Source organism: Magnolia sinica, chromosome 12 (genome assembly GCF_029962835.1).
Source record: "Magnolia sinica isolate HGM2019 chromosome 12, MsV1, whole genome shotgun sequence".
In the NCBI taxonomy this organism is placed as follows: Eukaryota; Viridiplantae; Streptophyta; class Magnoliopsida; order Magnoliales; family Magnoliaceae; genus Magnolia; species Magnolia sinica.
Genome location: NC_080584.1, coordinates 14,655,199 through 14,677,675, shown reverse-complemented (window position 1 = coordinate 14,677,675; position 22,477 = coordinate 14,655,199). Strand labels below are relative to the sequence as shown.

General features: G+C 40.5%; 1 protein-coding gene across 2 annotated transcripts in view; it reads left to right on the top strand.

The window, feature by feature from the left end:
• Positions 1 to 2,154: 2,154 nt before the first annotated feature.
• The window catches only part of LOC131220972 (uncharacterized), a 31,619-nt gene continuing 11,296 nt past the window's right edge, over positions 2,155 to 22,477 (top strand). Inside the window, exons 1-8 of one of the 2 annotated variants that reach the window (XM_058216005.1) lie at positions 2,155 to 2,344; positions 2,454 to 2,561; positions 6,047 to 6,108; positions 6,211 to 6,294; positions 6,388 to 6,419; positions 6,556 to 6,637; positions 9,369 to 9,597; positions 11,777 to 12,004. In XM_058216005.1, the coding sequence (XP_058071988.1) occupies positions 2,321 to 2,344; positions 2,454 to 2,561; positions 6,047 to 6,108; positions 6,211 to 6,294; positions 6,388 to 6,419; positions 6,556 to 6,637; positions 9,369 to 9,597; positions 11,777 to 12,004 (849 nt within the window). In that variant the 5' untranslated portion in view covers positions 2,155 to 2,320. The remainder of the gene's footprint in view (positions 2,345 to 2,453; positions 2,562 to 6,046; positions 6,109 to 6,210; positions 6,295 to 6,387; positions 6,420 to 6,555; positions 6,638 to 9,368; positions 9,598 to 11,776; positions 12,005 to 22,477) is intronic. The other variant, XM_058216006.1, reaches the window with a different exon arrangement.

Below are 22,477 nucleotides of genomic sequence, written 5' to 3'. Positions count from 1 at the left end.
CGCTCCCCTCAGTCTTTTAAACTCACACGGACCGGATGCAAGTGAAGGGCTTGTGTCCTATCCATATCTTTCGATGTTCTTTGGTCCATTTGACCGTTGGATTGAGATGATTATTATTTTTGTTAAAAAAATGAGGCTAAAATGATCTCATCCATTCAATGAAAGGGTTAGATGCCCTACATAAATCATGAACGCAAATCAAGGCCTTGTGTCTTATCCATATTTTCCCATATTCTTTGGTCATCCAACCGTTGGATTGAGATGATTTTATATAAATAAGGCTAAAATCATCTCATTCATTAGATGAAAGGGTTAGATTTCTTGAATATATCAAGTGCGGCCCACACCTTCCCTGTATGAGCATAAGCTTTACGATGGTACCGGTATCACTGGACTGCACCCCACGCATGTTGAGCGCGAATGAGAGAAATTAAACCACTTTGTGCGGACACACTATTTGCAGACGAACATACCCTTGTATTCACGGTGGCTAATATATCTATAGCTACGGTTATAATCCGTAGCTACAGCATGAACACAAGTAGAGGTGGGTATCGAGCCGAGTTTAGTCAAGGTGGGCCAAGCTCGGCTCAACTTGTCCATGATGTACTCGAGTTTAAGCTCGAGCTCAACATTGAAGCTTAGCTTGTTTGCCAAAGTTGTCGAGTCAAGCTAGTGGTTCGCGTCTAGTCGAGCTCGAGTTTATTGGGTGAGAGCGTAATGGATTCTGTTCTTGATCTTCCTCCATTAATGAAAAATTCAAAAATCTTAAGAGAATCAAAGCAAAATCCGATGAAAAAACCAAACAAAGCTTTGAATCGGATGAGGAAACCTGTAAGAACCGATCTGTTTTTGATCTTCTTCTATCAGCAAAAATCCAAGTATTAGAAAAGAAACAGAGCAGAACACAAATCAGAAATCCAAGTAAAGAGCCCTAGCCAATCAGATCATTGGATTTCCTTGAAGCTCTAACAAATCTGAGAAGAACCCATCTCGGATTTCTTGAGTTTCTCGCCCAAGAAGTAGATCTCAAGAGATTGAAATCAAATTATTGTGGAGCTGAAATGAAAACTGGTGGTGGTAGTTCGGGCGGGCGTGCGGCTGGTAGTGCGTAGAGAAAGAGAATAAAGGGAAAAGGAAAGGGGGTGCATGCAGTCAGGTAAAAACTCTAAGGTTTTTTTATTTATTTTTTATATATATATATATATATATATATAATATTTATTAATTGAGCTGAGTTGCGTTGAGTTCAAGTTGAGTCGAGTTGAAATGCTCCATGGTGAAAGTTGGCTCGAACTCAACTTAAGCTTTGAATAATTACCTTGGCTTGGCTTGATCGGCTTGAATTGGCCATTCAAGCTAAGTTAATCCGAGCTGAATCAAGCTCAGGCCGGCAAGTTTTTCGAGCTAGCTCGGCTCGTAAACAGCCCTAAACATGCGGTAATCATCGTATGCCAATGGGGTGTCCGTATATAATAGTCTACTTTCAAAATGTAACGTTTGGGAGCGGATTGAAAAGACGCTGGGTAAAAGTTTGTGTTTACAGTGGTCAATTTCTCCGCGGAATTATGTAGAACCTGGGTAAGAGCTCAGTGGCTGCTACCCTTACCGTAGGGCCCACCTTGATGTTATGTTGTGTATCCACTCTGTCCATCCATTTTTTCAGACAATTTTAGAATAAAGGATAAAAAATTAAGAAGATCCAAATCTCAGGTGAAGCACATCAACATAAACAGTGATGGATGAATGCTCATAAGTAAAAGCTTCTTAAGGCTTCTTAAGGCCCACTGTAAGAAGATTAGTAATATTTATTTTCCATCCAACCCATTTATATGGTCAATAAGAACTGAATGAAATTAAAATACAAATATTAGATTGATCCAAAACATTTGTGGCCTAAAATATCTTTTAATGGTTATTTACCACTTTTTCTAGTGGTGTGGTATAATGTAGATTTATATATGATTAATTTGTACATTAACGTCCTTAAATGATCTGAAAAACCGTATGGACGGAGTAGATATGAATAATATTCATCAAGATGGGACCCACACGGTAAAGATAACACCCACGAAGCTGTTACCCGGGTAACAGCTAATCCGCTCCCGCGCATGTTAGCACCCTTCGTGAAAAAGGAAAAAAAAAAAGAAAAGAAAAAATCGCCATCAAGATCGAAACCATCCAACAGCATCATCGCCGGCAACTACTAGTCTGCGAGTCAATTGAAAAACCAAACTCCCCCAAAAACCCCATTCTTAGAGAATATCAAAACCCTTTCTTTCTCTTTTTGCGTTTTCTTCCATTTCAGTTCCTGCAATCCATGGAATCCAACGGTAGTCCCACGGTGCGAGCTACTTCTCCTCCTTCTATAGGGTTTATTTTCTGGGAAGATTAGGGTTCTGGATTCCTCGATCTCAGAAGAAAATTCTCTTTTTCTGTTGTTCTTGGGGCAGAGGGCAGGAGGAGATATGGAGAACAGCTTGGAGAAGATCAAGCGGCAGCTGACTTCGGGTTCCGGAAAGAATATCTTGCAGGGGCCGCTTCTCAAACGATCTGAAACGGTACGGATCTCGATTCATCTTAAAAAAAATAAAATAAAATTTAAATTTCTCGATTTTTTCTAAAAATTATGCGGTGATTTAAGCTGCGTTTGGTTGCACCAACTATCGTGAAATTCCATTATTTATCAGTCTAATTTGCTGAAAAATATCATGGAATTTCATGTTATTTGGTGCAACCAAACGCAGCCGTGGATTTTATTTTATTTTCTAGTCATGAATTGTGATGCTGGTATGCAAAATGAGAGTAATTTTTTATCGAGAGATGATCATAGCAAGCTAAGCTCGCTGCGCTTCACCGGTTTTCCTGCCGTGACGCATTTTTAGGAAATCTGAGCCGTTCAAGAGGTGGGGCTTGTCATGAATATCATGTAATAGGCCGGTCCACTCATCAGGTGGGTTATAGTGCCCATTTGTTGGCCCACACCTGATGAGTGGACCAGCCTGATTTTTTTCTGCAGGTAATTTTCCTGATGGTGCCCGCCTTTTCCATGTTGGATGTGTTCTATGAATGTGAGACGTTGGTGGGCCTCATTGAAGATCACTTAAAAATTGTGTGGCCTAGCTGATGAGTGGACTAGCCTGATTTTCGCACACGCAATCTTCATGATGGCACCCGCCATTTTCCATGGGACAGATGTTCTGTGAATGTGAACTTATGGTGGGAAAACCGTCATAGCAAGTTAAGAGTTTTTTTTTTTTTTTTGAAAGATGACGATTTATATATTAAGAAAAAGAAAAAAATATAGAAACAGGAGCGAGGATCCGCTGAGAGAGAAGAAACTACAAGACTCCAAGAAAAAGAAAATCAAAATCCTTTAAAACATCTACATGAGCGGCCCATTCTATCACCAAACACTTTTCTTTGGAAGCAACAACATCTGCGGTATTCGAAACATCCCTAAAACATCTACCATTTCTTTCTTCCCAAATGGACCACCAAATTGCAAGGATAGCCATTCTCCATATCCGAGTCTTTTTCTTTCCTATTCTGATCCCATGCCAAGCTTTCAGGAGAAGATCCGCCAAGCCCGAGAGACACCAATTGATTCTAAATCGAGAAACAAATTCAGCCCAAATACTTGCAATAAAAGAACAATGAATGAGTAGGTGATTGACCGATTCCTCTTCCCCCATACAACATAGGCAGATATTAGCTAAAACCATCCCTCTTTTCCTCAAATTGTCAACCGTCAGAATCTTCTTTTTTCCAACCAGCCATCCAAAGGCCACTATCTTGGGAGGGGCCGAATAATTCCAGACATGTTTAGACATATGCTCGTCAATAGGATTGTGGTTGGAATGAATCAGATTGTAAAGTGATTTAACTGTAAAATTGGAAGACTTTTCCAATCTCCATATGATCCTGTCTGCGTTCACCTGATTTGGGCTAGATTTATAAATGCAGTCAAGTAGTTTCACATATTCAGAGATCTCCCAATCTTCAGGGTTCCTTCTACAAAGCAGGTTCCACTCTGTCTTACCAGTCAAAACAGAATAACAGTTAGCTAAAAATATGTCTTGATTTGGAGCCAGACGAAATATGTTCGGGAAGCTGTCTTTAAGAGGCATATCTCCCACCCAAATGTCTTCCCAAAAACGAATTCTATCTCCCTTGCCTAACTCAAAACCAACACCTTTGATAATCTCTTTTTTCATATGGAGGATTCCCTTTCAAAGGGCCGAGGCCCTATACAAGGATGAGTCTTTTGTCCACCAGCCACCCACCGAACTACCATACTTTTGATAATCTTGTTCCAGAGGCTTCCATTTTCCGTCCCTAATCTCCAAGTCCACTTCCCTAGAAGGGCCTGGTTCATCATCTTTAAGTCTTTTATGCATGCTCCACCTTCTTTAATTTGCTTGCACACCTGTTTCCATTCCACAAGATGAAATCTCTTCTTATCCTCCTTACCATGCCATAGAAAGTCACGTCTAAAGAAACCAAAACTGAGGACGAACACCTATATAAGGACATAAAATACAAAGACAAATTTGAGAGGGCAGACTTATTAAGGGTTAAATGACCTCCTAGGGATAAGTAACGACATTTCCTTCTGGTGAGGTATTTCTCAAACTTGTGAATGACCTTATCCCATAAAGACTTTGGAGGCAAACCTATGCACAGCGGGAGACCAACGTAAGTGGTTGGGAAGGAAGCCGAAGAGCAACCGAATAGAGCTGCATAATCACAAACCTCCTCTTTCTCCATGTTAACCCCGAACATTTAGGACTTTGCCATATTTACTCTCCCAGCAAGGTAAGATGAGCATGTTTCGGTTGTGATCGCTTCTTTGAAAGAATGTTTTGGTTGTATTAGATTGTTTCTCATTTCTATTTGGGTTTCAGTTAATAGGAATTATGGGATCCTCAACTGGAAGATTCACACAGTATTCTTGAACTTTCAATACTAACGAGTGGGGCCTCGGGCTCGGTAATGTAGAACATTGTGGTTTGCCAGGCCCCATTGTGGATGGACCATGCACAAAAACTTCCTAGGTAGGACAACTATAAAATTTGAATTTATGAAAAAAAAAGACTTTTTTTTTTTCTTAGTAAGGTAACACCACCGGGATTGAACCCTGGGTCACTCATACACACTACACTGTCTCTACCAGCTCATCTAACGAGCGGGAGACCAAAAATACAGCAATGGTCGACATTCGAGAACAACAATACAGCAATGGTCCACATTTTATGAAAAAGTCTTGATATTGGCAGCTAGGGTCTTCTGATCTGGAAATTTTTTGGGCATGGTCCATTCCCATGGGACACAACGGACCAATGGTGTGGACCACTAAATCATGGGCCCCACTTCTTGAAAATGAAAACCTGAATAGCGGAAATTTTTGATGCTCACCTGAGCAATCTTACTAGTAGTAGTACGGCCTCCCTTCTGAAAATCTAAAGCACTTATCTCGTGGAACCAATCATGGAGTGACTATATGGGTGTCGGGTGATGCCTGCCCCAAAATCCTCCCATCACACAATTCGAGTTATCTGATTGGTAGCTTGCAGATGGATGGCTGCAGCCAATTATCTACATTTAACAGGAAAATGGGGGACCAATTGGACAGTCTGTATCAGCCAATAGGGGAGATTTTGGAATGTCCTGTCTACAAGGAGGCCACTGATGAACGGTCTAGATAACCAAATAGTTAGTTTCACCTGAAACAGTTCAGTCGTCTAGGATCTTGCTGGTGATATAGACCCAAATTGAACCTGTTAATGAAATAATAAAGTATGGTGTATAATGTTAGCCTCTTAAGTTTCTGATCACGATGACAAAAAGCACAAAACCATGTGTTATGTGTGAACAATTGGTCCTGCAACACGGAGAACTGTCTTGTGCAAAACTAGCCCTGGTATTTCGTTACCAATTAGGAGCTATGATTGGTTTTGACTTCTACTGTAATACATTTTTGGGACATTTCTTATCTTCATTGCTTGCAGTTCCTCATTGGTAGTTGCTTCTATTTTTTAAACAGCTGAGGAAATGGAACGAGCGATGGGTGATCTTGGATCCTACCACTGGGAAAATGGAATACAAGTACACTATCTGACATATTCCATGGAAAAAAACCTCTGTTTCTAGCAATGATTTATTAGCATTATACTCACCACAATTCTCTCTATCATTTGCATGCTTCAGGACTCGGAGAAATGAGACAGTTGTCAAGGGAACCATCGAATTTGATTCAAATAGCACAGTCACTGTTTCTCCTGTGAACTTTCAGTAAGATTGATACTTTTTACCCAATTTCTATTGTTAGACATTTAACTGCCTTGGAAGCTTGCTGAGCTTGTATCCTTCTTTTGCATGCTACAGTGGACTGCCGAAGTATGATGGCTGCTGCTTTTGTATCCACGTGCTGCAACTCATTAAGTTTATTTTGGCACTAGAGGAGAGTTTAGTTTTGGTTCCTTAGGCTTTTATATTTTTTCAACAACTTTCAGACTAATTCTTATCATGAATTCCTTTAACAAAGCCCACCAGATATTGGGACTCCACAGAAAAAGGAGTACTATCTTTGCGCAGAAACTCCTGGTGCTACTAGAGCTTGGGTATCCACTTTACAGTAAGCTTATGGAGCTTTCACTTGGTGTTATGCTGTAGGAACAAGTACATTTGTAAGACGGCGTCGAGTTCTGTTTGCCTTTGGTATTTTTCATGAGTTATTAGTGGCGTCTTTCCTTGCTATGTTTTTGTTTTCCCCCCTTTCTTACCCCTATAAGGCTGATTGTTTGTGGATCTTCAATCCATAGGAAACAATGGTGTTTTCGTTGTTTTATTCTTCATGTTTAAGTATGTGAATGGATAAGATCAGTGAGGTTTGGCAGTGGATTAGAAGTTTAAAGCACATCTCAAGTGATGTCACTAAAGAGCAATTTTTATTTTTATTTTCTTTCAGGACATTTCTTGTACACTTTTTCACTTGATGAATTTCATTGGAAGCTCCATGAGTTTGTTTTCTAAACTGTACTTTGTTCACCTGAACCTATTTGTGAAGCCAATGCAATCAACATACCTGTGTTTTGGGGAACACATTAATCATAGTGAAGTCGCTACTTATGTTCCATAGCCATCTTGACATAAATTCTGAACCACCTAATGTTTTGAATTGAAAATGAATATTGTTTAATTTCTCTGCCATATTATACTAATACCTAGCTGTGGTTTACTTATGCACAATATTACCAGCAACTTGGTTCACCCAGGCCACACATCATATGTACATTTGTACTGAAGGAGTGGTCAGACTTTCTCTGTTTGGCGTTTGCTGGGTCATGCCTGGCTCAGTGGGAGAGGAGATAGTATCATAGACTGGAGGTATAGCCAGAAAAAAAGAAGGTTTGTTGGTGTCTGTAATTGTTTGGCTGCTCTATGTTCTGTATAAAGAGAATGACATAATTGCTACTTCAACAGTAAGGCAGAATCTAGTTAGATGATCTCATACAGGGCCCAGAACAAAGAAATCTCTTTGGCGATTCGGCTTCACTTTCGTGAAAGGCCAGTTACCATGGGTGATTGTGTTTCCTTATTGTAATTGGGTGTCTGCGTGGGTTTTGGGATGGTTCCTCACCAACCCTCCCCTAGGTTCTGTTTATTCCTCTTTTTATCAGGTTTTATTAGTACTTTGTTTCTGTTCAAGAAAAAAAAGGGGGGGTGAAAACGTCCCTTTGTTCATTGGGCAGGAATGACTCTCTCTCTCTCTCTCTCTCTCTCTCTCTCTCATATGGGAGTGTTATGAAAGAGTAGTTTATTCCATTGCAATGTCCATTCTTTGGGAGAAACTTGAAGGAATATCAGATCAGTGTTTTGGTGCCTTAGTTCAGTTGGTAGAAATGAGGTTATCATATTCATATGGGATGTTATGTAAGTGTGGGTTGTCATGCAGGAAGCTAAAATCCATTCTCCAGTGAAGCTTTTGGTAGGTTAGATGAGTAGATAGAAGTGTTTATGTTTTGGATCTCCAATGATTTCATGCAAATCCTTTTCTATTTTCATATTTGCTTAATTGTTGGTGGAAGCCCATCACCTCTAGCAGAAGTATGACAGTGCTCCCACTTGTCCTGGAGTGGAGATTTTTGTTGGACGATGACATTGGCAGATAAATACTCATGTGGGCTTATCTCAACAATAGGAAGAGTTTGCCTGAGGACATGATCATGGTGTGTTGGAATGGCTAACCATCTCTTCAATCATCTTTAGCAGTTCTCTGAGCGAGGAGTTTCTCATTAACCTTTTAAGGTAAGTTGAATATTTCCAGCTAAGATAGAATTGGATCAAGGGTGGTCGAGTGCCCCTTTTAGTAACAAGGGCTTTATTTTTGTGGACATTTCTTCACTTTACAGTTATGTGGAGAGTTTGGAAGGATAGTGTCCAGATCTTTGTATGCAATAATGAGGAAGGAGTTTTTGTTTTTTCAAGGTAATGAGGAAGGCGCTTTGCTGTGTTAAGTGTTAACACGGGAGATGGGCATACGATTAGAAATTGAGGAGTTGGAGGCAAGAGGAAGATCAATAATGAAAATAACGGCTGGTACCTGTGCTCAAACTTTTGCGGGTGTTCGTTGCATGAGCAGAGGTTGATTGGCATTAGTGGTGTGGCTCAAGATGGGAGTATTGAAATTGGTATTTATTTCCTGGTCAGAGTTGAGGGCACTTTTAGAAATGCAGGCTTTTAGATCATCTTTGTCAGGTAAGTCTATAGTTGAGTCTCGACTCCTTCAATGTCGTTTCTTGGTTTTGAGGAGGAAATCCAGGATTGTGGAAATCATCAAGCATCATCGATGGGATCATGAATGTGGCTAGAGTCTTGGAGGTCTGTGAATTGTCATATTCCATGGATGCTAATGATTTTGTGGATTATCTTTTTAGAAAATGGGTTTCTTTCAGAATATTTTTCTATTAGGTAAGGTGTAAGCCGCCTATGATTAAGTGTTCTTTCTTCTCAATGAAACTTTTCATAAAATAGAAAAGAACCAAATGAAAATTATGGCCTATCTTCTAAATAGACATTCTGTTGCATATTACATTTTCTTAGTAACAGTAATCCACACATGACTGCATTTGGAAGCCTTGAACAATGTGGTGCATGTGCATGCACCTGTCATTCTTGAATATCATATAATTCTCTCATCTTATTTCTTGAATATTATAACTCTCATAGTCATTATATACATTTTGTTTCATGTTCTCAAAATTATTGCTGTTTTGCTTCTTGGAGTACTTTTGAACTCTGAAGTGTAGTAATGAACATATTGTAATCTGTTTCACATTTATCTTACTTCCCTTTCTCTCAACCAGTGCAACACAGTTGGTACTAAGGGCTCACAAAGAGGCCGTGAACTCTCTGACTGGGAATGGTTCTGCAAAACTGGGAACTGTTGCTACTGTGGTTGCCGCTGCCAACTCAACAGCGATGGAATCTTCCAAAGAAATTGAAGCTGCGATGAGGATATCTATGAGAGCAGCTTTGGGTTTGCTCACAAACAAGACAAATGATGGCCAACTGGATGATCTGACAATCATGAAGGTGTATAATTACTAGAAATTCAGAATCTTTATCTTCCTGTCCATGAAGCTCTATACCTTGAAGTTTGCAGCCGTACACATCTCCCAATGTTGTCTATTGCCTTGATTTTATTTACTCATTACATCAAGCGTGTTTGCCATCTAATGTACTTGGACCTGAACCTGGTGGCTGTGTTTGACATGGATATTGAGGTGTCATTCAAACATGCTGATTTCAAGTTGCCTGATACACCTTATCCACTACCTTTATGGATATGTGTTTCGTTTTTCTCCTGTTACTAAAGTCGTTGCTTATAAATACATTCACATACATATATTGACCATCCTGTCATTACAGCCTGCTCATGGCAGGATAGATGAAAAACTACACTAAATGATGATCCTCGATTCCTGATCATCTGAGTGATGGTCATTTTTTCTACAGCTGTCTTTTTACAGAGCCATAGATTGGGTGGTTAGCATCGTTTGCCCAATGTGGTCCTGAATCGTTAGCAATCCAAGGTGGGACTCCTTGGCGAATTCATGTTGATGATTGGATCTATTTTTCTCGTAGTTATCTTGACTGACCATTTTGTATCCTACTGATTGGATGGTTAGGATTGCCCGGTCATTGTGATTTAAATAAATAAATAAATAAATAAATAAATCTTGCCCTGCTAGGAGTTGGCTGGAACAAATTAATGGTCCAGATCATTGGCTGTCTGTCTTGAACTTGTAGCATGTAGTGTTTTGAATAGCATTCGTAGTGTAGCTACGACGCTACGTAGCATTAGCAAATAGTGTAAATCCTATGTAGCGTGGTACCAAGGTGTTCCATATCCGTTAGGATACGCCCATAAAGGCCGATACGGTGATATTTATAGGTAACGGCCATGATCGTTACGTGATACGGGGGTGAAAGGGGTGGCCGTAAAGGCCATTATAGAGCATAACGACCGTTACTCCCATAACGGTTGAAAAATTATCACTTTATTTTTTCCTATTTAAATTCATTTTTCTCCTCTTTTTCACTTTTCTCATTCCAAAAACTCTCCTATATCATTTTACAACAGATTTCGACTACTCTTACTATAGCTTTTAAGATTAAAATTGTGGATTGAAGTGATTTGAGCGAATATATTCTCCAAGGGCCTTTTTTTTCAAAAAATTGAAAAAGCAGTATTTATATCTTTCTCTGATTTCTAGTTATAATGCTTGATTGTGATGTGTAAACATTAGAGACATAATCGTATTAAACAATTCACTAGACAGCCAGATACAACACTCTCACCAAAGGGTGGACCGTTACACTACCATAAACATGTTCAAAACAAAAAATGAATACATATTTGAAATATTTACATTATTATTGATTTTCTATATTTTTTTTTTTTTTTTTTTTTTTTCAGAATTTTTTGGGCAAAAGAAAATTTTCAACTGTTATGGGGGTCGTAACGGTTGTTACACCCCGTATCGGCCATAACGGCCCATACCCGTATTGGTAATGGTGGTGACCATTACGGCTATGGTTACCGATAGGGAATACCTTGCGTGGTACAGGGGCTGTAGCATACGCTACGTTTTTTTTATTTTTTTTTAAAAGAAAAATATATTTATAATTATTATAAATGATAGTAGTATTTTGTATTTTGTACTTAATACTCTCAACTTGTGGGATTTTAATTTCTTATCATCGTTAATTAAAGTGGTTTGCTTAGAAAGTTGATAATGATTTGATTTGGTTTATATATGTGGATTTGCTTTTGATAAATGATAATTAATAACTTGTTTGAACATGTGTATACTTGAAAAAGTGAATCATCTTACGCTACTTCCTCTACACGCTACAAAGGTACATACATGCATACATATCATTTTTCTCTTTGCTATTTATCATATTTTTCCTTAATTGAAATTAAAAATAGAAGTATTGTGTTGCTTACGCCACACACTACGCACGCCACACGCTACACTACTTCCTCTACACGCTACAAAGGCTGAACGCTACGCAACACGCTATTGCTATTTAAAACACTGGCCACATGTCAATGCAATTAATTGTGTCATTGGCCTATTATACATCATGTATGATCATTCCTCGTGCACACATATGAGAACCTTCAACTTCTCTCTAGCTGTATCGGAAAAACTGGAAATAGTTCTTCTTTTCATGCTGTGGGCCTATTATATTTGTTCTGCAGGAGACTCTTCGGGTCAAGGATGAGGAATTACAGCAGTTGGCAAGAGAACTTCGTGCTCGTGATTCAACAATAAGGGAGATAGCAGATAAATTATCTGATACAGCTGAAGCTGCAGAGGCTGCAGCATCTGCAGCTCATGCAATGGATGAAGAGCGGAGAATTGCTTGTGCAGAAATTGAACGCTTAACCAAGGAAACACAGAAGCAGCTCGAGTCATCCATGTTGAAGGTGCCAATATGTTTCCACTAAAACTTTGGTTCTAGCTCTCTTATGGGAATGGCCACTTCATGTATTATTGTATGGTCATTAAGGTTAAGGTTGGTTGCAATCTGATGTGCTCTGTCATTTACAATGGAGTCTGTTTCTCAGCCAGCAGTCATAAATAATCTCCGACACCGGATAATCTCGGCCATAACACTGGTTGATTGTTTCCTGTTAAATGTAGGCTGTTGGATAAAGCTGCCATTTGCAGGCTACTAATTGGAAAACTAACATCATCTGACGAGGATATCGTTTGGGCTGGATCTCTGAAAGGCAGACAGACTCCTTTGTACTGTTTATTGGCTGAACAAAAGATACTGTTTATTCTGAGGGAGCATCAATAAAACCTTGACCTATTTTCTTTCCCATGTTTTTCCATTTCAAAATTTTTCTTCTAGGAAAGATCTTGGCAATGGATTAATGATCATACTTTGTTCAGGTGCCAGTTTGGCTCACTTTCTATATTTCTTTGGAACTGTACTTCTATTGTTCTGGAAATGATTTCTTGCTTTGTTAATTTTTAGGAGAACCTCCCAAGTTTTTTTCGATGTACGAATTTAAACCTCAATACTAATCAGGTTTGGCAAATGGCTTCATCATAATCATAGTCATCATCACCGTCACCTAAGCCTTACCCCATCTAATTGGGTCAGAAACACGAATTCTGTCCTGCCATTAGACTCTATCACGGGCCATATCCTCAATTAAACCATGGGTCCTAAAGACTTTTCTTATTACCTCCACCATCGTCCTTTTGGCCTCCTCTTGCCTTTTAGAGCCTTCAACTTCAACCGACACCCTAAGTGCAGTTCTTGATCGTTGTTGCACATGACCAAACCATCTAAGTTTACTTTCTTTCATCTTGTTTCCTCTTGGTGCTATTCTTAGGTTCCCCTAAATACATTCATTTCTAAATTCTAATTCTATCTTTCCTTGTCTTGCCACTTGTTGACATCGAGTTTTGGACTCTTATAAAATAGGCCTTCACGTGTCTAACGGCACCTTCGTGCCTATCCAATTCATCCTCATTTCACCTGTGCCAACAAACCATCATTGGCATCACGCTCCAAGGAGCGGGCCCTTCAGCAAAGCCTGTGAAGGCAGGTTCTAGGGCCACGATCAACGAATCTCGCGCATTTTGCTGTCCAATCGTGAGGCGCCACATGTCCGTTGCCTCTCGGGTGAGAAATCCATGTACCATAGGATTATAAATACCCCCTTGTACTTATTTTGAGGAGAGACATTCAGATACATTCAGACTGAACTTTAGACTCTCGGATTACAAGGGATTTCAGGTGCAAATGCTCATCAAGTTGAGCCTCACATGCTTTAATGCTCTCACTCCCCATAGAGGGAGGGCCTTGTGCCATGTACTAAACGTCTAAGGGGAAGCCATGGCGCTATGCGCAGGCGCCCAAAGGATAGGGCTCTGTACCTAAGTGGAGATCTATTGCGGCATCTGCACTGAAATGCGGAGCACTTGTGTTCAAGAACCATGGGCGTCATAACTCGAGACCAGTCACTCTCCTAGCCTCACTCCCTGTGCCAGGTTGCAGACCTGTTGCAGTGTTTGCACTAGGCACAGGGGGTCCCTTCGCCAAATGACGAGCGTTAGAGCGATGATCTCTGCTTCATCTCTAGCATTTGAGACCCAGGGCATTGCTATACTGACCACACTGGTGTACGCTAAGGCTATTCTGAGTCTCCCCAACCTGATTGATGATCCAAACACTTTGAAAACAAAAGATTGTAGATTAGGGTTTATTATGCTATTCTGTACCATGGTAGTTTCCTTTAGTTTTACCTTTCAATCAAGGATTTTCCCCAAGGAGGTAATTTAGGGCCTGTGGCAGACTACAACCTGGAATGTAACTTGTTCCTAGATTAATGAAAGCCACTAGGTATGGCATGTTTTGGGTGCATGACTCGCATGTCCTTGCAAATGGATGGTAACCATTTATGCCATTCCAACATCAAATCCTAACCAACAAAGACATTTTGTTATGAACAAAAATGGCGACTCCACTGGGGATTGAGTCTGTCGACCTAGGTTTGTTGTGCTGCATCACGTCTGGTAGCTGTATACGTCACGGTTGTCGAAGGCAATCCTAGGGATGGAAGAGCCTTGCATTTTATCCTTGTGTGGGCATGACACGTTGATAGGTCGCACCGGCATTCTTGAGGCTGAAAGGAATAACTGTCTCAAAAGATGCCGATTGGGGTGCGGAAGGCCATAGCCTCCTTGTCTTTTGGAGCCATCAGAATCTGATTGTATCTCGAAGAGCCATTCATAAAGGACATAGTAGAGAAGCCTGTGGTGCTGTCGGTTAGGAGGTTGTGATTAGCACCACTCATTAATCTCAACATCCTCATTTTCACTACGCTCATTGTATGGACATGTTATCCTTGATTGCCCAACGTTGTCCCATAAAATATGGTTGGTCTTATAGTCATCCTATAAAAATTTCCCTTTAGTTTCATTGGTATGCAACAATTACATAAAACTTTAGAGGCACATCTCCACTTGGTAAAGAAAGAGCAATGGAACTGATTTCATATTATTACTTGTATTATTTTACTGAAAACATTGAAAAGATTAACTAATTTTTATTGAAAATAGAAAGACGTAACAAATCATTGAAGGCATTAATTGATTTTTTTTTTTTTTAAAAAGCAACGATTTCATTAAAAAAGGCAAAAGGGATAAAAACAAAGAGCCAAAGGGATAAAAACAAAGAAACAACAAAAACAACAGGGAAAGAGAACCCAGACTGCTGAGATAGCAGAAAAAGAGAACCCAGATTGCTGAGATAGCAGAAAAAGGCCTCTAAAAACCTAAAAACGAAAAATCATAAGAGTGCAACTCGATAACATTACTAGCCCAATCAATTAACATTTTCTTAGCCGTAGAACCCACAGACATAGCAGCTGAAGAGGTGTCATTAAAGCATCTGTCATTCCTCCCTTCCCAGACGGACCACCAGATAGCCAAGATGGCCATGCGCCATATGATAGATCTCTTCTTATCCAATCTGAGACCATGCTAGGATGATAGAAGGTTAGAAGCAAGGCATTCCGTATCGGTATCGGTTGGCGTAACGGTGCCCACCGATACCGATACGGATACGGGGGTGTATCGGTGATACGGGGGCATAACGGCCCGTAATGGTGCAATTTTTTTTTTTTTGCCAAAAAAATATGGATTAAATCCGGAATATTCTAAGCATTCCAAATATGCATTCATTTATAAATTGGAACATGTTTATGGTGGTGTAACGGTCCACTCTTTGGTGAGTAGCTGTGTCGGACTGTCTGATGAATTTATGAACCAGATAACCTGGTATTGGCTATAGATATTTTATATTTAATTATCTAACTATATAATATCAATATGAATTAATTAGAATGAATCTAATACTAAAATATCTCATATTTGTAGGTATTGGTGTATTACATTCCTTGTGACTTGTGTACATTTTATTTCAACATACAATCTAGGGACTTTTATGTCCAATTATATAATTCATATATCTAACAAATTAATATAATTTTTCCCAATAAATCTTAAGAAAAAATTTGAAATTATATTCAAGTAAATAGTGTTGTTGATTTAGAGCTGATTTGGTGGACCATTTGAGGTCTGGATCTGCTTCTTTTTAGGGACCTTGCCTTGAAATGATTAGGAAAAACTAATGGGTGGCATGGATATATAATACAACACATAAATCAAGGTGGGCCACATGCACTAAAACAATGCAAGTGCATAGTGGGCATTCAATCCTACTATGCGGTCCACTTGAGATCTGGATCTGCTTCATTTTAGGGACCATACCTTGAAATGATCAGGAAAAACTGATGGGTAACATGGATATATAATACAATACATAAATGAAGGTGGGCCGCATGCACTAAAACAGTGCAAGTGCACTGAGCGGTGTGCGCCGCAGGCCACTTGAACAAATAAGGACAGCCACGCACCCATTCATTTTCAAGACCGAGAGAGAGGGAGAGAGAAATGAGAGGGAAAAAAAATGAGAGGGAAAGAAGGGGAAAATGAGAGAGAAGAAGAAAACGAGAGGGAAAGAAAGAGAAAACGAGAGTTGCAGCTGCAGTAAGGCCGCAACCCAAGAAGAAGAAGAAGAAGAAGGAGAAAACGAGAGGGGCCACAGCTGCATTCCGAGGAGGAGGAGAAGGAGAAGAAGGAAAGAAAGGGGAAAAAAAACTATGTTTTTTTTTTTTTCTCTAGGCCTGTAAAGGCCGTTACGCATACAAAATCAGAGGGGTGCCCATTTTGACCCCGTATCGCGTAACGGTGTCGGCCGTTACCGTTACGTATCGGCCGATACGGTCGTATCGGAACGGATACGGGACACCCTGGTTAGAAGCTGAATTCGGAACGCACCAACTGATGGAGAAAGCCTAACAGAAATCTGCCCAGATTTGGGCTATGAACGAGCAGTGAACCAACAAATGATTCACAGATTCAGCCTCCTGCATGCAGCATAGGCACACATTAACTATTTGCATACCTCTCTTGGAAATGTTATCAATGGTTAAGATTCTATTACGACCCACCAGCCAGGCAAAGCAAATAAACTTGGGAGGCGCTTGATATTTCCAGATAAAAGGGGAGGCATCATGGGTTGAAGTGGACGTGTAGTGTATATGAATGAGTAGAGGGACCTGACCAAGAAGGTTCCTGATTTTTCGAGCCTCCAAACAAGACTGTCGGGCTGATTGAGGATGGGCATGGATTTGGATAGGCAATCGTGAAGAGACAGAAATTCCGATGCCTCGCTGTCATTTAGATTCCTGTTGCATCTGATATCCCAGACCACTTGAGCAGGCGAAAGAGAAGCATCTGCTGATAAAGACATTCTTGTCAGGGGCCAGATGGTAAATAGAAGGGAATCGGGTTTTGAGGGCCTCTTCTCCCACCCATAAATCTTCCCAAAAGTGAATAGACTCTTCGTTTCCCAACTCAAAACAACAGTTCTGACAAACAGAAGATTTAGCCCGCAAAATCCCTTTTCAGATATGAGACGCCTTATAAAATGAAGACTCCTTAGTCCACCAGTCCCCTGGGGATGTGCCATATTTCCTTTCAATAATTAAAGACCACATGGCATTTTTTTTCTACTCCTAACCTCCAAGACCATTTCCCTAATGGGGCCTTGTTCATGAATTTAAGATATTTGACGTTGGTGCCCCCTTCTTTAAGCCCTTTACATAAGTCCTTCCAATCCAGTAGATGGAATTTCTACCGATTATCCTTTTCGTACCATAAAAAATCTCTTCCGATCTTGTTGATGGACTTTAAAACCTCGGTTGGACATATAAATAGAGACAAAGTATAATGGCAGGTTTGTGAGAGCTGCTTTGATCAGAGTTAATTGACCGCCCAAAGACAGATAGCGGCATTTCCAAATGGCCAAAGATTTATGAAACTTACTGATAACCCTCTCCCACATAAATTTCGGAGGGGCGCCCATTGATAGAGGAAGGCCGACAAACATCGAAAGGAAGGATTGGATGTGGCAACCGAGAATATTAGCAAAAGACTACAGCGTTTCAGGAGGGACATTGATCCCAAGCAACTTGGATTTCCCCCTATTGATCCTGAGTTCAGATACGGCTTCAAAGCATCGCAACGCTGTGTGAAAATTTTAGATATAATGGGCTGAGGCCTCAGAGAAGATTAACGTGTCATCAACGAATTGAATATGCGTAATAGGATGCGTCATCCCCCCCGGCATCGCTATGCCACACAGAATGCCATGATGTTGCCCATTGATCAACATCTTGGAAAGGGCCTCCCCAACTATTAGGAAGAGGAGAGGAGACAGGGGATCCCCTTGGCGAAGACCTCTAGAGCTTTTATAGAATCCTTTGGGAGATCCGTTGATGATTACTGAGAAATGAGCAGAACCAATGCACGTAGCGATCCATTTTCTCCACTTAGCCTCGAAGCCCATACGGGTAAGCATGTAAAGAAGAAAACCCCAGTCGACACAGGGTGTCCCGTATCCGTTACGATACGGCCGTATTGGCCGTTATGTAACGGTAACGGCCCAGGCTATTACACGATACAGGGTTGAAACGGGCACCCCCTCGATTCTGTGACCGTAACGGCTGTTACGGGCCATAACAGCCGTTACGGACCTGTAACAACTGTTACGGGTCTAAAGGAAATTTTCTTTCTTTCCTTCTTCTCCTTCTCCTTCTTCTTCTTCTTCTCGGGCTTTGGCTGCCCACCCCCCCCCCCCCTCTCGTTTTCTCCTTCTTCTTCTCGGGCTGCGGCTGCAGCTCTTGTTTTCCCTTCTCTCTCATTTTCTCTTTCTTTCCCTCTCGTTTTCTTCTTCTCTCTCCATTTCCCTTTCTTTCCCTCTCATTTTTTCTTTTTCCCTCTCATTTCTCTCTCCCTCTCTCTTGGTCTGGAAAAAAATGAATGGGTGCGTGGCTGTCACCTTATTTGTTTAAGTGGTCTGCGACACACGCCCTTAGTGCATTTGCACTGTTGTAGTGCATGCGGCCCACCTTGATAGCTGCCGTAGTACGTGTCGTGCGAAGACAAGCACGACGCTTCTCGAGCTGAGCACTGGCATTCAAAGGAGATCAAAGTTACATGGGCCCCATAGTGATGTATTTATTATATCTAAACCGTTATCTATTTTTAGAGATCATTTTAGATCATTATCCAAAAAATGAATCATATCCAAAGATCAGGTGGACCACACCACAAATAGCAGCGGAGATAATGATTTTCACCGTTAAACAATTTGTAGGGCCCACCATAATGTTTATTTTACATCCAATCTGTTCATAAGGTCAAAAATACCTGAATGAAGAGGGGAAAAAAAATTCATATTGATCCAAAACTTCTGTGACCCCAAAAAGGGTTTCAATGGTAGACGTTCAATTCCCCACTAGTTTTTGCAGTGTGGTCCACTTGATAGTTAGATCTGTCTTATTTTTCGTCTCAAGCCTTAAGATGAGCTCGCAAAATGGATGCACGGTTTGGATATAACACATACCTCATGATCAGACCCATAGAACTTGCTGACGTCAATACAGCAGCTATATAGGTGAGGTACACCAGCCAATCCATGCTACCCATCAGTTTTTCCTGATCATTTCAAGGCATGGTCCCTAAAATGACGCAGATCCAGATCTCAAGTGGACCACACAGTAGGATTGAATGCCCACTGTTAAAAACTTATTATGGCCCACTGTAATGTTTATTTACCATCAAAACTACTGATAAGGTTGCATGGACTTGGATCAAGGAAAACAAAAGTCACAGCTTTAAAAAAAATAAAATATAATAATAATAATAAAAGTTTTAATTGTGGGAATTCAATCCCTACTGTGTGGTCCACCTTAGATATGGATCTACCTCATTTTTGGACCATGCCTTGAAATGACTTGATAAAACGGATGGATGTCATTGATATACAATACATACATCGTGGTGGGACCTATGTACATGGCCGTAAAAATTGTCCATGAGGCATACATTATTTTAAAATTAATAAATTAAATTATGACACTATTGTTGCCATGTCACAATTCCAAAATTAAATTATTTAAATGATTTTCACCGTTAATTTGCAAACACTTGTTTTGCTGAAATAGGATCATTTGATATTTTTCATTTATCACTGTTCAATAAATATCCACCAATCCATTAGTGAGATAAGTGCTAATAGATTGCATGAATTTAACATTGATTTGGGGCATCAAATGGTCCACCAAATCAGTTCTAAATCAACAACACTATTTACTTGAATATACTTTCAAATTTTTTCTTAAGATTTATTGGGAAAAATTATATTAATTTGTTAGATATATGAATTATATAATTGGACATAAAAGTCCCTAGATTGTATGTCGAAATAAAATGTACACAAGTCACAAGGTATGTAATACACCAAACCTACAAATATGAGATATATTGGTATTGGATTCATTCTAATTAATTCATATTGATATTATATAGTTAAATAATTAAATATAAAATATCTATAGCCAATACTAGGTTGTCTGGTTCATAAATTCATCAGACAGTTCGATACAACTTTTCACCAAAGAGTGGACTGTTACACCACCATAAACATGTTCCAATTTATAAATGAATGCATATTTGGAATGCTTAGAATATTCCGGATTTAATCCATATTTTTTCAATTTTTTTGGCATTTTTTTTTTTTGCACCGTTACGGGCCGTTACGCCCCCGTATCGCTGATACACCGCCGTATCCGTATCGGTATCGGTGGGCACCGTTACGCCAACCGATACCGATATGGGATACCTTGTCGACATGATCGTAGGCCTTTGCTATATCTAACTTACAGAAAATTCCTTCGGAATGGTTCTTGTGGCAGGAATGGAGAATTTCATTAGCGATTAGCGCACCATCCGATATCTAACGACCTTTGATGAAAACATTTTGATTTGGCGAGATGAGTGTGCCTATGACTTTTGACAGACGGGAGGATAGAATTTTGGCCAAAATTTTGTAAGGGCTCCCAATCAAACTGATGGGCCTGTAATCAGAAAACGTCGCTGCCCCAGAACTTTTAGGAATGAGGGCTATGAAGGAGGCCCCCAAACCTTTCGATAGCCTGCCTCTTCCATGAAATTCGTGGATGAACAAGAGGATATCTTCACGAACAGTCTCCCAAAAGGACTGATAGAAGCAAATAGGAAAACCGTTTGGGCCAGGAGCCTTGTCCCCTCCCAACGCATCAACCGCAGCTTTAACCTCTTCCTCTGAGAATGGAGCCTCCAGGAGATCTGAATCAGACCCATTTAAATAGTTGAAGGAGAGAAGGTCCAGTCTCTATCGGTACCAGTTATCAGAAGATAAGAGATTAGTAAAATGATTGATAGCGAGATCCTCAATAGTTTGCTTGTCCTCAATTCGAACTCTGTTCTCATGAATGCTAAGAATAGCCTTGGATCGAGCATTCATGTTAGCGATATTGTGGAAAAATTTTGTGTTCTTGTCGCCCTCTACGATCCACCTGACCCTGGCCTTTATCCTCCAAGAAGATTCTTCTTCAAGGGCTTTGTTGGACAGATCTTGAATGATGCTGATACGTCTAGCTAACGTGGCAGAGGGGATTGGATTTCCGTCGAATTCCGAGTCAATAAGATGTAATTCCGAAAGAAGAGAGTCTATCTCAGCCTCTCTTTTCTGATTTTCCTGCTGACGCCACTCCCTGATCTTACATTTAAGCATCCTGAGTTTACAAAGAAGTCTATGCCCAGCAAAACCGTCCACCTTGAAATTGGACCACCAATCTACAACCTTTTCACGGAAGCCTTCAATGTGCAGCCAAGAAGAGCTGAATTTGAAGGGTTTTGGACCCCAGTTGTTGTCGTCCATCGCCAACATAATCAAGCAGTGATCTGAGGTTGTTCTTGGCAAAGCCGTTTGGATTGCTAAAGGAAAAGCCTCTAACCATTTAGGTGAGACAATATATCTGTCCAACCTGGATTGGACAGGGAGCCTGCGACCATCAATCCAAGTGAATCTAGCCCCAAGAAGAGGAAGATCAATGAGCTCTTAACTCTGAATCCAGTCCAAAAAACGAAGCATGGCAGATGACACCCTTCTCCTTCTAGAGTGTTCGTCCGCAAATCGAATAACATTGAAATCACCCACCAGGCAAACCGAACCTGCAAAGGATTGTCTTGCCCGGGTTAATTCGTCCCAAAAACCGGAGTCAACATTAGGCCCATAAACAGCGCATATAAGACACTGAAAATTGGACAACTTATCTTGGAGTTTGGCCGACACCAAGAACGATGCACTGGACAAGGACAGGAGTTCCCATTTGGACAATCTCCACGCAACAAGGATGCCACCCGAGCTTTCCACCGCATCCAACGTTGTCCACTTTGCGTCATTAGCCTTCCACAGAGTGGATAGCAAGCTGTCTTTAAAATGAGGAACTTTAGTCTCCTGAAGGCACGTCACGTTTAGATCATTTCTGCTGATCGTGGCTTTTATTAGGCTCCTCTTTTGTTTGGAGCCCACCCCCCTGACATTCCATGAAATAATCTTCATTGATCAATAGTGCTTCCTTGGTTTCCTCGTCTCCCGTGCTTGGATTTGGAAGCAGACAGAAGTCCTGATTTTGGATCCAACCCATGGAGTTGTCGGTTGCCACTGAGCTTTGATTTATATTTCGCTGGGGGTCTTGACTTTGGACAAGGTCTTCCTCTGTCCTCGATACACTAAAGAAGGGCAATGTAATCTTCCATACGGTCTCCAAAAGATAAACCAAGAGCTCTGCCCACATGCCCAATCACCTTTCTAATCCAACATTTATTTTGCATTTCGCCAGGGAGGTCAGATCAATTCCCCACCACCGGCGGAGCTTCAGCCTCAGGATGAGCGATCATCTGGAGGGGTTCAACAGCTAAGACCT